At 42.1% G+C, this 15,508-nt stretch overlaps 1 protein-coding gene across 1 annotated transcript; it reads left to right on the forward strand.

Annotated features, from left to right (window-relative positions):
- Positions 1–319: 319 nt before the first annotated feature.
- FECH (ferrochelatase) lies at positions 320–13,788 on the forward strand (the record flags this gene model as incomplete). The annotated part of the gene is made up of 9 exons (XM_009580232.1): positions 320–425; positions 1,669–1,788; positions 2,171–2,319; positions 8,358–8,492; positions 9,009–9,115; positions 11,127–11,225; positions 11,998–12,105; positions 13,097–13,261; positions 13,687–13,788. Coding segments are annotated over 9 exons (1,070 nt in total), but the record flags the coding sequence as incomplete, so codon positions are not given.
- Between the last annotated feature and the right edge of the window lie 1,720 nt (positions 13,789–15,508).

The raw sequence follows: 15,508 nt of genomic DNA on the forward strand, positions 1-15,508 counted from the left end.
CTGCGTAGTTTCTCTTGAGTTGTCACCAGTTATTTTGGACTTATGATTGGAGCTTAAAGATTAGTGAGGCTTTTGTTTGGTTTTAGGTTACTGCCTGGTATCTGAAAAGCTGTTAGTATACAGAGTGTTTAAAGAAAGGCAGAAGCTTGCAATTTCATGACTTTCTTTGATTGCAGGACCTGGAGCTTAAGGGAGAAAATGCCAAGCAGCGCAATACTGCCAAGTGTGTTCATGTAGCTGTTGAGGGATTAGTGCCTATCTGTGAAGAGGCCCCTCAGCCCGGTGCAAGGTTATCAATGTGCTGTTATCTTTCTTCCAGTTGTAAAAAGCAGCAATCAGCTGAGGGTCCCGGTACGGTGGAGAGGTCAGGCAACTGCAGCCGCAGTGACAGAAAGCACAAAACCTCAAATTCAGCCAGAAGTGCGGTAAGTTTGCAGTGAGGTCTGGGTGGGTGTGACCTGCTGTCGTTGCCTTCTGTCTCTCTCCGATATGGTATGTATGCTGCTTTACTTGCATAACAAAGCTGGTTATGTAGTAAAATGTGGCAGTCACAGGGCTTGATCTAGGTTTTTTGTGCATGTGTAATTGCTTTTATCTGGTTGGCTGCAATCACCGAGCCTCTTGTTTTCACAATTCGGTGGGGTAAGGATTGCCTGCCTTGTTCTCTGCAGAATGCAGTGAGGCAGTGGCCCACGGTAAGGCCTGAGGCAGTGCAGAAGCAACAGAAGAACAAACAGTAGGATATGATTATTATTTGAGGTTCTGGTTCCTGCTTCCTGGGTTTTGTTCAGCAACCTCCTGACAGACACTCCAGGAGGAGGGGAATGGAAACTGAGGTCCCAACCCATCGGGGCAGGCCTAGGCTCCTCTCAGTGCCCTTTGTAAGACTTTGGCTTTAACAAGAGGAGGGCAAAGCTCCCCGTGCAACCTCAGCTCCGTCCGCTCAGGAGGAGAGAGATCTTGGTCACTGGCCTCTTTTGGGCAGGAGAAACAATTCCATGGGGAAATCCACCTCTTGGGTGAGAGTTGTGATCAGCAGCCCTTTCTGTAAAAGCTGATACTGCCATCTGCTCCAGTCTGCTGTGAGGGACCTTATCCTTCGAACAGTGTGGTGGACCTGCACCTGGATAGAAAACCCATTGTGGGGAAAAAAAAACCCAACAACCTAAACAAAATGAACCCTGCACTTATTTTATGTGTAGAATGGCTCTTTGCTGCTTTCACTGCTTTGGGAGATGAGATGTGTCTCCAAAGTAATGAAGACAAAGACCTGTGTGGGTAGCTCATCTGTTTTCTGTGGAAGCTGCTGCGTGGTTTGGTTGGAATCTACAGCTGGCGTTCAGCTGAGATAGTTCCTTAGACCCTGTTTTATAACCTCCCTGACAGCCTTCAGCTGCGAGATAATTTTCTCGGTATATTTCCAGTTAAACTCTGTGTTGCAAAATGATTACTTTTTTAAAAAAAGTAAAGATCGTGTAAATACTTGTTCTCTGGCTATTCATGCTTGTAGTTCATATTTTTACATAAGCAGAATGAGCTTCTAAATAAGATGCTGCTTTTGCAAAAGACAAATGCAGAAGGATAAGCTGATTGTTCTGTAATAATAATAATAATTAAAAAAAAAAAGCAGTAGGTCACTAGGATTTGAAATATCTCTTGCTTCTGTAGGAAACCTAAAACAGGAATCTTGATGTTAAACATGGGAGGTCCAGAACGGCTGGATGATGTGCATGATTTCTTACTTCGTCTCTTCCTGGACAGAGATCTAATGACGCTTCCAGCTCAAAAGTGAGAAACACTGTGAAGTCCTGTGTTGCAGTCAGTGTTGGGTGTTGCTGTCTTAGCTGTAGGCTTGGAGGTTTAACTTCTGTGTATATCAGCATTTCTTAAGACTGTTTCATCTTGGGACCAGTCAGTGCAAGAAACAGTGTTATAATTCTCTGGAAATAGGCGTGCCAAGTTCGTTCTCTTCTAATTGCAAATTGGGGTTTCCTGTCACTTAGTAAGTTTGAGAAGGGTGATGGAATATAACATTAAACAAGCCATGCAATGATGGTTGGCTCTAATTTGGAGAGATTGCCACGGACAGCCCACTGCAGCGGAGAGATTTGGGGAAGGGAGTGGTGATTTGGGTTATGATATTAATACGTGTACCTTTTGAATGCTTTAGTAAATTAGCACCTTTCATTGCCAAACGCCGCACACCGAAAATCCAGGAGCAGTACAGCAGGATTGGAGGTGGATCACCAATCAAGAAGTGGACGGCGGTGCAGGGAGAAGGCATGGTGAAACTGCTGGACAGCATGTCTCCTCGCACTGGTACTTCTTTACTGTGCTTGTTAAAAGTTTCTTTTGTATCATGTGTTGAAAGTATGCTTGTAAAGCAGCTTTTGCTTGTTGATTTTTGTGTGTGTGAACAGTGTTCTCGCTGTTCATAACAAATATATTGCAGAAGTTCTTATTCGTTAAAAACTTAGCATATCCAAAATCACACATGCAAATGTGCTTTTGTGGTCACTTCTGTGGCTGCATTGGAGAATGGCTTTGATTTTGGAGAGTATTGTGGGTACTTGTTCAACCTGCAGTAACAGTGTAGCACCAAAAGCCAACAACCAAACATTTACCCACCTTCTCAGGCTGGACCCGGCATGTGCTGTGGTCCAGCTGCCAGGCATCTGGCCTAAACTGGTGGTCTCTGCTCCGTTTTTCATCGAGAGAGAGTAGGGCTTGGAGAGAAGGTGATTCAGTTCATCCTAAGGTCATTATCAAAGATGGGCAGGTGTCACCCTCTACAGGTACACTTACCTCTCTCCTACAGTAGACAAGTATCTTACTTTCAGATGGCTGAAGCAAGGTGACAGGAGTCTCTGTTGGTGTGTATGACTGCAAGGTCTCATACCTTGCCCTGTAAGCCCTGCTTGAGCTTGAAGAAGTCTACACTGAAGACAAGTGGTTGAGCCTTAGATGATAAGAAAGGGAAGTGTATTTCATGTGAACAAATAAGGCAGGCATGGGAGAAGGGTGTTGGACTGGCATTCGCACTAGCATAAATGGGGTGGGGATTTCTGACCATTGGCAGTGGCAGTATAATCTCATGTAATTCTCTTACCTTTTATGAAGAAGTAGAGTGGGAGAATGATGCTCCTCTTAGGCTGCGTGTGTACGTGCACACAGAGAGCAAAGAACGACTGTCGATCTAGGGTTTCCTGGTTGTTCATGTTCTGCACACTGATGCTATTGAGTTTCACAGGGGGTGGGATCTCCTGCTGTAAAATGCACGGCCACCTTCTCGTGGCTGCTTCTTGTAGCTAACTGCAGGACGGTGTCATTCAGCTGCTGCACACTCACAGCAGCCAGCAGGTAGGGCTCGGAGGACAGTGCAGCGTTCCCTGCTCCTGCTGCTTCCTGCAAGGGCCCTTCCCTCTTCAGGGCCGGCTTGGCTGGGACGCTGTGCAGGGACTGTCTGATGTAGAACAGCTCTGAGGCCAGAGCTTAACGCTATAAAGCCTTTTGTATTTGCCTTTGTTACGCCAGACTGAGCCTAAAGAATAGGTAACTGCATGGGAGGGTGTCGGGAGTCTGACTGTTCTCCAAAGCCGCAGGTGTCTTTCATTCCTCTGAAATGTCCCTCTGCAACTATTGCTTGGATGTATCCAGAGCCTTTAAAACTTTGTCTGAATCTGTAACTATTAATAATGGATAAAAGAACACACACCAATTAGCCCTGATTTCAGGACTGAAGAGGAGGTCAGTTGGAAGAAAAGACAAGGTTTCATAGCTGAATGTTGCAGGGCTTGGTTGAGTGACAGCAGTGAGCCCCACCCGAGGACATGAGCAGGAGATAAGGCCTAACGGTTTGGCTTGGGTGGAGGTAGATACTGTCTTTGCCAGTTCCTCCTTGATGACAAGAAAACTTGAAAGGTGAATACAACCTCCCTCTCCTCTCTCCAGATCACCGAATCTCTCTGAACCTTGCTCCCTCGCAGCAAGGAGCTGTGACTTTTATGGATTACCCTGTGCCAAGCTACCTGGTAGCACTAGTGTGATGGGAAATGGGTGCAGATGCTTCTGTGAATGTCCTTTTACTAAGGGCTTCAGCTTACATGTTTTACCGTGCAATTGCAATGGGCTAGGTGTGTAAACACAGACAACTATGGGCATTTGCATAAGGTTAATTTGCTGTGATTCAGCCATGTTCAACGTCTCTCCTAAAACCTCCAACCATATTGATACATGAGTCATTTTTCACCCAGGCTAAGTGCATTCATGGTGAATTTGCAGTGGTTTAGCTAAACTGCTTTCAAATTGATTGTTAGTTGAATTTGACTTCAGCTTGTATTGTGCAGTTAGCAGCAGAGGAGAAACAGACTTCTAGTTCTTCTCTGCTGCTTGCTGAAGGTGATAGGTCATTTGCTTACAGTACCTTTTATGCTACAGTTTCTTGTTCTGTGACATTAAAACTGTGGTGTTAATAAACGTGAATGGCAGCACTAGAAATTAAACTTCCACATTCACGTAGCAGCTCAAGGGTGACGGCCACATTCTGTGTCTGGCCTCTTATGGGACAGGCAGAAAAAGACAGTGAATCACTACTGCTTTGACAAAAGCCAGGAGAAACAGGAACGCGATGGCTGGTCTGTCTGAAATGACCTGTCTGGGGGTCACCTTTGTTCCGATAAGGTGTTTCTCTGCATTATGCTTTTTGTTCTTGAAGCAGCAGACTACCTTTGTGAGTAGAAGGAAATAACGAGCTCACTAAGCTGCCTGCTGAATTCCTCACCGATGTGTTAGCTACAGATAATACTTCTCATCCTGCCACTCCAGTAGGAGCACTAAACATTTTTAATAGAAAAACTGCTGGAGTAAGAGAAGCCAAAGAGGAGAGCTCTCTGTTCTCTTCAGCTCAGCAGCTTTACAATGCGTGGTGCTGCAAGCCGCCTTCTCCCTTCAGTTTCCATGACCTTTGCTGATGTGATGCTGGTGTGTCAGGGAATCCCCCTCCCTGTTTGACAATACACGTTATTTGATTCCTAGCTATATTGTAGTTCTTTGTGGCACCTGCTTCAGACTTGGGTAGAAAAAGGCTAGAGGTAGAAGATTGGTAAAAGGCTCTGGAAGGTGAAAAGTAATGCTCTTGGAAGGCTAGAACCAAATTTATTTCATTCGTTCAGCATGTAACGTGTACTGATACCTTCATTCAGGTGATGTTCGATCCTTTTTTCCACAGATGCTACTCTCTAGCTTAATTCCAGCTGTAGTCCCTGCAAGGATAGTCAAAGCCTGAAGCCAAAACCGCACCGAGCTGTACGGTAGAGTTTTTAGCAGCAGCAGCAGCAGCAGCCCCTGAAGGGTCAGGCTTGCAACAGGTTCTGAAGATAAAGCTTAAAAAGTTTATCTGCTTTTCTCAGTGTACCACTCCTGCTTGCTTTTGTTTGGTGACTGCTTTTTGTGAAGTCACGCCCGCCTCTGTGCAGTTCTTACACCTGATAAGTCGATTAGAGACCTTTTTTACTTAACAGTAGCTGCGGTTTTAAAAATTGAATGTGCTAACCATTGCTAACAATTGAATTGAGTGCTAACCATTTCCTTAAGTATTTCGAGTAACCTTGCAGCAATACAGAGTACTGTGTTGCTTCAGAATAGCTTGAAACAGTTGGATGTGCTTCCAGACTGAGCTACGCGTTTCGGAATATCGTGTGCTCACAGGTAGCACTTTGGGAGCGCTGAGCTCTGTTAATGAGTAACTTGCAGGTTGCGGTGGTAAGACTTCAAACATGTGGCAAAGAAGAAGTACTTTGCATACTTGTTTTACCTTGATCAGGACTTTTTGGGTGTAGAGTTTATAGTTGCTGTGTATTTGCAGTTGGTGAAGAGCTCATGTTAGACAGTATCAATAACCACCTGAAATTCCCTCCTGTGTAAATTAATCAATCTACTGATTTACTGACTTGTAGTATACATTTGACATGTTACACTTCGGCAATGGGACTAATATAAAGTAGTAAATAAACAGCCTCACCCATGTCATCTGGGAACAATATAATTTTAAAATTAAGCTTTATTGTTAGAGGCAGCTGTCTGAAAATGAACAAGAGTTCTTCCTTCTGAATGAGTGAGGTTGGGTAGGCTCCGTAGTCTGTATGAATAAATCACACAAACATGGTGATAGGAAAATCCATTTCTATTGTTGGGGTCTTTTTTCAGTGCTGGCATCAAATAGGCTAGTGTCTTGCAATGGTAATTAAATTTTAAGAAGGCACATCTTGATTTTTTTTATTGTTTTTAATTATAATGGTTCTTAATATTTCTTACAAGCTGTATTTTAGCTGGGATTCCCTTGTCAGCAGAAAGAAAGCTCACAGGATGAGAGGGGGTCACGTTGGTTCTTTGGACTGGCAGCTCTTCGTGGAAGGAGATGTCACTCTATTTCCAGTAGTTCTGACTCTAACTGTAATGACAAAATGAATATGTATACAGACATGAAAATCTCTCCTTTGCTGCTTGTGATCCAGGACAAAACATAATACTGCGAGAGTGTTGGCCATGTTTTTTCCCAGTGTGTCCCTTCCCAGGTTAAACTCCTACTGTCTTCGCTCTGTTCAGTCAGACTTTTGTTTTTAATGCCATTTAAAAAAGTTATGAGGTTACTGGCTCCTGGGGCTCCTGAAGTTGGGTCGTTATTTGCTGCTGCTCTCCGCTGGGAGTTCTCTTGCCTCCTGCAGAGAACTGGGGGTGACTAAACTTGTTTTCTGAATCCTGTGTAAATGCATGGAGTGGAGACCAAGCACGGGACATCTGCTTCCTTCAGAAACCTGTTCAATGTTATTTCAGAGCTAGTGACCCGGAAACCCTGAAAAAGAAACTTTGCTTTTATTCTCCTAAGAACCTCTGTCCTCTACTTAAAAAAAAACCAAAATAAAACAAGAAACCTGCCCTCCCTCCCTCCCCCTAACCAAACCATACTCCCCAAACCTTGAAGCCCACAAAATGGATGAGATGAAAAATGGAAAAACCTCAAATGTTGTCCTTGGAGAGAATAATATTGCCTCCAAAATAAAGTGTTTAAAGGCATGAAGATTTCTATGAAAAACACCCAGAAAACAGAATGGAAGAACATGTGTCCCTTACTCAGTACCACTGATCTCCTGCCCCAAACAAAGTCCTGGTCCTTGGGGGTTTATGTGCAAACGGAGCAGACTTACCAGCGTGGGGGAAGCATCTTCTCTTGCAAGGATGGTGACCAGTTGAATCAAACGATGGTTCCACCTTGTCTTGTTTTTAGCTTTGTTTTTTAATGTGGATAACTGGAGGCAAGGAAATGGAAAGAAATGAAATAGAATTACATCTGCATAAAATGATGAAGGAAAAGATAAAGTACGTGAGGGAAACGCAAGGGAGCCAGGTCTTTGCTGAAGCTGAAATAGGAGTTAGAGGGCAAGGAAGGGAATGTGGAGCAAACGGTTGGTACCTGGGAATTCTGCCTGAACGCCCCTGCAGTGCTGGGACTGGGGGCTTGATCCGGCAAAGGCATATGAATCCTTCATGCGCTGAAGGCATCCTGTTTTGATGACTTCTCTATTGGCATCTGGAGCATGAAAGGGATAAAATTACCTGATTTTCTTGAAATGCCTTATAGGTAGCTAATGTTTATAAGGTGCAGGGCCTTTTCCTGTTTGAAGCTGATCCCTGTAGAGCAGATTATCTCAGTGCTGGTGCACAAAATTGCAGCCCAATTATATTTGAAAGTTTAGGTAAATAAAATTTCCTGGAATGTGCAAACTGCTTAAGCAATGTGTTTCCTTTTGTATGGTGGAATGAAGAAAGCCTTGCCTTTCCTAAGGTTTTGGCATTTTAATTACATTGGTGTATTTGAAACATCTGATTTCTGATTTCAGTAAGCGAGTTGAGCTGTGCTGTTAGGAAGCCTGTAACACGTCTGTAACTGTGGTCTGTGTTAGGGCATAGTAGTGTTCATTTAGCATCTTGTAGTGACACTTTTTTACCAATACATCCTTTAAATCAGAACTTTCCCAGCAAAACATGAGCTCTGTACAGTCTGGAAGCCACTCCTCTGCTAAACTAAGTAAAAGCAAAACAGTGATGCTTCCTGCAGAAGCAAACAATAGTATAAATCACTTTTAAATTCTAATAACAGCAAAGTGAGTTACCAGAAAAATACTTTGCCAAAGAAGGATGTGTTTATATGACAGTGGTTTAGAAAATTATCAAGAAGTTTCAACGGTTATTTCAACGGTTTCAGTCTGTCTGGTTCTATACTTTGTACTTACTAATGACGTGTTATTGAGAGTTCTTGGGGTTTTTTTCTGCAATTTCTTTTCCTGTGCTTTGGCTGGCAGCGCCTCACAAGTACTACATTGGCTTCCGGTACGTCCATCCTCTGACAGAAGAAGCAATTGAAGAGATGGAGAAAGATGGCATTGAAAGGGCTATCGCTTTCACGCAGTACCCACAGTACAGTTGTTCTACCACAGGTGAGTGTCTGTGCAGGAGCAGAGCACGGACAGAGGCGAACGTAGGCACGTGTCTGCGAGCCTTGAGGGAGCGTGCGGAGTGTCAGTGCAAGCTGTCCTGTCTTCCTCAAAGTGCCCCTTCCTGTTGGCTTCATTGCCAACTCGAGGTCCTCTGTATTTACTATAATTCTGAATTTTAGGTAGAAACTTCTTAACTCAGGATAGCTTTATGTTACCATTGTTATTGTGAGATAACATAAACTGAAGGCTCGGGAACATAACTGAGTAAGCTTTCTTCATGGAAACTAGCGCAATAATTGCTCTTCAGTTAAAGAATGGTTTAGCGAATTGTTCTTGGCTGGTACGTTGTATGAACTTTGATATAATTGCTCCCATTTGAGGCTCTCAGTTCTGACTTGCAGTTGCATTTTAAATATGTAGCATTTTAAAATATAACATCTTGCTACAAAACTGATTTCATCTGACAAGTTGCTAATGCCTTGGCTGAACTTATGTTCTTAATTCTGTGCATTTCAGGAAGCAGTTTAAATGCCATTTATCGCTACTATAATAAAAAACGGGAGAAGCCGAAGATGAAGTGGAGTATAATTGACCGATGGCCCACACATCCCCTTCTTATTCAGGTATGGATTTGTGTGAAAGCCTTTGAGATTAGCAGTCAGAATGAGAGGTGTGAACTGAGCAGGTCTGGTATGTTATCAAATTGGGCTTTTCTTAGATTGGTTGATGTAGGAGAAACCTGGTATCTTTGCATTGCCAGATGACTTTAAAACAACAAAGAACTAAGTAAATACAGATGTTTATTGAGTTTCGTTTTTAGAAATATTTGCTACCAGTAAAAACAGTATAATGTTAAGCAAACATTCTGAGGAAACACTTTACTTAGATCAAGTCTTAGCTTCTAACAAAGCTTACAAGATTTTTAGCCATAGAATGTACTAAAAGAAGATTAACCTATTTGCTGATTTAGGCTGTGTTTATATATTTTCTTTAAAAAAAAATACTTGAGGAGAATAAAAGGAATGCTTCAATTTGAGAGTACATTTTAGTTATGGTAATGAAATGTGTCTTGTCTACTGTGTGTGAAATTACAGGTGAAGGATGGTTATTTCATGCTAGATGTTTTGGCATGATAATGTGTGAAAGTGACCACCATGCATATCTTGTTTTAAAAGCATAGTCATATTATCCTAACAGCGTTGGCTGGAAGGGACCTCTAGAGGTCAAATTCCTGCTCAGGGCAGGTCCATGGTTGACAAACATACAGATCATGTTGGTTTGTCAGATTCTCATCCAGCAGCAAAGAGGCAATTCTAGGCACGGCACTGGCTGTGGCAGGAGCAATTAAGGGAAACCACCTTGCTCCTTGCTTTTCAGAGAAAATGGCATTTTTATCTTTCTTGGGGAGCTTCTCCTCTAGTTTGGGTTTTGTGGTGTGCTGAGCAGATGATAAAAATGACTGAAGGAAGGCAGGGTGGAACTGCCCACACTGTGTGACGTTCCCCTGACAAGCTGCCTGAGTGTGATGCTGTCCTGGGACATGCCATTGTTACCGTGCACCCTTCAGGCCTTCAGTATGTATTCTCCCTGCCTTCAGTGAAACATCTCAGCGAGTTTAGGAACTTTCATATCTTCAGGGAACCTGCAAAATGGTTTCCATTAGACAGAGTACATACAACCCCCCCTTTTTTTTTTTTTTAATAAGCTCACCAGTGTGCGTTTCCTTAAGCCCGGGGAGGCTGTAATTAAAAGGGCTGGCTCAGCCCCTGATTATAAAGTTGAAATGGAAATTAAATATTTTTTAACATTTCTGATCTGTTTTTCACTGTAAAATATTCGAGAGAAGACCATGCAGACAGAGTTGTTTCATGCTCCTGCAGCACCAGATGCCAGCAGTGATGGCAGCTTTTCTCTCTGTACGCTCCCTCAGCCTACCTGTGTGTATGCAGTGTTACGGCTGGCAGTGGGAGTGGAAGGTCAGAGGTATTTCCCTGCTTTTTTGTGTAGTACTAAGAACATTTCAGATGTTGATGGACAGAGGTGTCCCATCTCTCCCGTGTTCTCTCCCATCAGCTGAGCTCAAGATGGAGGTCTCTGAATACAGTTATCTGAAACTTGGCTCAGCAGTCCATTAGGGAACACCTTTCGCAGAGCAGGCTTTTCTCTGATGCCGTGTGTATGTACTCTAATTTAGTCTAAGTGTAATGGCGCTGCTAAGAGAGGATGGTTGTGCTCTGCCCATTCACCGTTTCTTTCTCCCCCTGCCCTAGCAGCTGCACACGTGTGCCCTCTGTGGCCAGGGAACTGCTCTTCAGAGGCGGTAGAGGAGACTTGGGTTGAATTGGTTATTTTCTTTCAGTTTGTTACCAGCATCTTAAAACCACTGGTATGATCAAAAGTTCACGAGGGCCTTTGGTGTGTTGGAATTGGGCACTGTGTGATACTGTGTACGTGACAGTATGTAATACGTGCTATCTCTCGCTATTGCCCCATGCTATTGCCCCACGCAAAAAGGAGATTTTGAAGTTCTTAAGGCAACCTGGAACATCAAAGCTGCCTGTCTCGGGTCATTTGAGATCACATAATGCCTCTCAGTGTTTCTGATTCAGGTCTTTCCTTTTTTTTTCTGAACAGTGCTTCACCGATCACATACAGAAGGAACTGAACCTGTTTCCACCCGACAAAAGGAAAGATGTCGTCATCCTCTTCTCGGCTCACTCGCTGCCCATGTCTGTGAGTTACGTCAGGTTGTTTCTGTCGTTGTTGGACCAGAGTCACACTAGCTGGGCTGAATGGAAGGGTATGCGGCTCGCACACCCGCAGGGTGGAGCCACAGTTGTGGAAGTGCCAGGCAAATATAAAAGAGAAATATGAAGGTGAGTTAGTGAGTTGCAGCTGGAAGCCTGACACAGAGCTGAAGGTGAGGCACGTGAGCTGTGATTACCCTCCTGCATGCTTACTCAGATCTGTGCTGTAGGTCACCATTGAAGATGGGGCGCTGGGTCAGGTCAGGCTTGGTATGGCTGCTTTCATGGCCTTATGAACTTGCCAGCTCAAACACAGATGGTAACGGAGGGAAAAATTTGGTTATTTTCTCACCTCTAGAAAGCAGTAATAATAATTTTCCCTGAAGGAATGAAACTAAATCTTTGCAAGGTTGCAATAAATGACTTCTGTCAGCAACCAGCGGCTGACAGCAGCTCTTGGATCATTTTTCAAAAATGCAGTGCAGTTACCAAAATGTAACTACATCTATATATGATGATAGAAGAATTTATCTTTTATCTTGGGAAGCAGGAGGAGTAGATGTCCTGATAAAGCAGCTTCATCATAGGTTTTGCTGGGCAGGAAATTTCTTCCCTGTTTCGGATGAGCCAGGCACTTGATACGGCCCGTTCTGGGCGCAGCCACATCACGTGCAGCGTGCTCACCTTTCCCAGTCTTTAGGTGATCTTTGCCAAACATGTTCACTGGAAGAAAAAGGTCTGATGTTTTTGTGTTGAAGGTAGTGAACCGTGGTGATCCGTATCCTCAGGAAGTGGGAGCTACTGTCCAGAGAGTCATGGAGAAGCTGAACTACTCCAACCCTTACAGGCTTGTGTGGCAGTCCAAGGTATGTGCTCAGGGAAGCTGTAAAGCCACCTGCCACTGTAAAGCTCTTCAGGTGATGGAGTTTATGATCTTCCAGCTTAAGAAGATCATAACCTCAGTGCCTTTTTCCCATTTTCAGCAAGTATTTCTGCTAGAACAGAATCCCCATCTTTTACTCAAATTCAGTCTTTCCAGATACTCTGTCCACAGTTTCTCACCTTTTTTGTATATTGTGTCATTTTAAAGTAGATTTTTGATGTGTCTGTTAGAAAACCTATGATCTCATAACATCTAGTTTGGCATTTGTCTTTCTCTGTCAGAAGGAAAAATCAAGCACTTTTAAGTTGTTGCTTTTGGAGAATCTCTGAGCAATTTTTCTGAAGTTATCATGGTGATATAGGCATTCTTAATAATAATATGAGCCTAATCCAAACAGGCTTCATTATTCTTGACAAAGACTGCTTGCATTGTTTTGTACTTATTATTACTACTGCAAATAGCAAGGAACATAAGTTTTACCAAAATTATGTAGTACAAGTAACCTTATGTCTCAAGGGCATTACACCTATCATGCCATTGTTGTCTTGTTCTCAAAGTTGCATATTATGGTGCATCAGCACCGAATGCTTCGTGGATAGTAAAGAGGTAAGGACAGGTTGCTACAGAATGGTAACTTCTTTAAAAGGCAGGTAAACCCTGTGCAGGGTTTAAGGGTTTTATTGAACTGAAAACAGTACACCTTTATTCAAGTTTTCATTTATTTTAATGAGAGTCTCATTTAGGCCAGCCCAGGTTCTGTTTCTTTGGGATTTAAATGACAGGACAGTGTGTCTTCATAAAAAATTTAATGGAGAAAGTGAGAGGTACTATCAAAAGCAGGGAAATACAAATAACTGGCTCCATCTTAAACATAATCTGGTCTGTGTTATCCTGCTTAAGAAAACGGGGGTGTTCTTTGTAAGAATGATTTAATGAGGTTTTTTTCCTTTATTTCCCTCCCCCTTTTCTTGAAGGTTGGACCAATGCCTTGGCTTGGTCCACAGACAGATGAGACCATTAAAGGACTGTGCCAAAGAGGAAAGAAGAACATGTTGTTGGTCCCAATAGCATTTACAAGTGACCACATTGAAACACTTTATGAACTGGATATTGAGTATGCCCAAGTTTTAGCGAATGAGGTGAATGTTTTATAGTTTTTACAACTGTTTGGATAGTGGTGCTCTGAAATTACTTTTCCTGCTTTGAAATGTGCTTTGTAGTTGCTTCTTGCAATATGATTTGGGGCAAATTTTATCTTTCTGTAAATTGAAAATTAATCTAAACTGGCTTAACTTAATTTGTAGCAACACAAAACAGGTGTGAATTTGTCTTTTCAGGTTTAACTCTTTAAGCCACTACTATCCTAACTAAAAAAGAGTCATGGATTTTTGGCAGCAAAGTGAAATTTTGCATCGTAGTTATTTTTGCTGTATTGAAAAACACAGTACGGCATTTAATTCCATCATTTTGGGGCAACTTCTGAATGAAGCAGAAAGGAAGATTTTGAAGGCTAACTAGCGAAGGATCTAGCAGACTTAACTTTTTTCTCCTTTTTTTGATTCAGTGTGGAGTTGAAAATATCAGAAGAGCAGAGTCTCTTAATGGAAATCCACTGTTCTCCAAGGTATCTTCTTTGTTGCAATAGTTATAAAAGTTTGCAGTTGTGTGTTTCCTACTAGATTATGGAGGTCTTATTGTAGTTTTAAAGTATTTTGAGTTTAAGAGCAAAAATGGAAACCCCTGAACTTAATCTGTATACCACGAAGTGTTTTCTTTTACCACAGTTTGTGTTGGGTTTTTTTTTGTGTGTTTTGTTTGTTTGGTTTGGGTTTTTTTTTGTTTTGGTTTTTTTTTTTTTTTTTAAAAGAAGTTCAGAAGCTTGGTTTGACAAAAAAGAAAAACAGTTTTATATTCATTTGTAGTAATCTTTTAATGAAATACTTCTCTTAAGATATTAATGCCAATGCAGTTTTAAAGTGGGATTTTCCCCTGAGGTAGAGGAGGGTAGTGCATAACAAGTGTAGTCTGATGGATACACAATTTGGCAATCTCACTAGTCAGTGTGACACATGTTAAAGCATTTTTTTATTTTAGGCAGATAGGTTTGCTCACTTCTGATTTTTAATTAACTGTCTTTCAGGCTCTGGCAGACTTGGTCTGTTCGCATATCCAGTCGAATGAAATCTGCTCTAGGCAGTTAACCCTCTGCTGTCCGCTCTGTGTAAATCCCGTCTGCAGGGAGACAAAAGCCTTCTTCACTAATCAACAGCTGTGATGGGTGGTCTAGGACAGCCCCGCTGGATTATACAGGAAAATTGTCCTGGTGAAGCGGTGCAAGGGAAAGAAACCGCTTGACCAAACTCTCTGCTGTTACATACTTACAGGCTGGTAGTCTGTGATGTTAACCTCATGTAACAGTGGGGAGAACTTGACTTTTTTGTTTATTTTTTCTTATGTTTTCTTTGTTTGAGAAGAGTTTGTAGAAAGTATGGAAATAAGGGCATTTATCTGGTGAGATGCGAAAAGATCTCGTTTCACCTGATCCTTATTGGACTTAGCACGAGCCCGTAAGTACGCACTGAAAAACTTAAAAAACTTTTCTACAGATTAGCTTCTATTTCCTATGCAGGGATTTATTTTATGCAGTTTTGTCATGAGTGCATTAATTTCAGCTTTCCAGGTCAAGCATACAATTATTTGTTTTTTTTATGCCTAAGGTACCAGCATAGTCACTGATTGTCTCTTCTGAGAGTGATTTTTCAGATGGATTTGAAGATCAAGTGGCTTCTAATGCTTTTAAAATAATGTGTGTATTTTTTTAGAACGTAAAGATAAAGCTTTGTTTTCTTTTGATTTTTTTCTCCTGCCAGAAACTTCCAGTGACAGCTTAGCTGGGATAATAGAACGCACAAGATTTGTTTACATTTTCTAGAAAAAACACTCTCATTATCTGCAGGAAAGCCTCTGCATGTGAAGAGCATAAAATGAAAGGAATAAGCCTGCTTGAGTGATGCTGAAGAACATGCTCAATTGAAACAAACTGTATGTTTCAAATCTAGCAGCTATCAGCAGCATGTATGGAAGCATGTTGGTTTATCTTTTAAGCAAAATGGCTTTTTAAAATTATTATTAGAAAGGGCTTTCTCTGTTTGGTTAAGTAAATTTAGGAAGTTGGGCTTGCTCTCCAGAAGGTTTATAGATCTGCTCTGTGCTTTCTACTATGCCACAGTGCTGTGGTTTTTGTGGGATACCTATGGAGTTCCATAGGTGCAATTGATCTAGCTTAACTGATGTTGTTGTTTAAAACTGAGATGATAAATCAGGAGTAATTTATATTGCAGATGCCTGAGAGTAGGCAGCCCCACAGGCTGACAGCTGTGTGCTTA

The sequence above is a fragment of the Fulmarus glacialis genome, unplaced genomic scaffold (assembly GCF_000690835.1).
Source record: "Fulmarus glacialis isolate BGI_N327 unplaced genomic scaffold, ASM69083v1 scaffold21706, whole genome shotgun sequence".
Lineage (NCBI taxonomy): Eukaryota > Metazoa > Chordata > Aves > Procellariiformes > Procellariidae > Fulmarus > Fulmarus glacialis.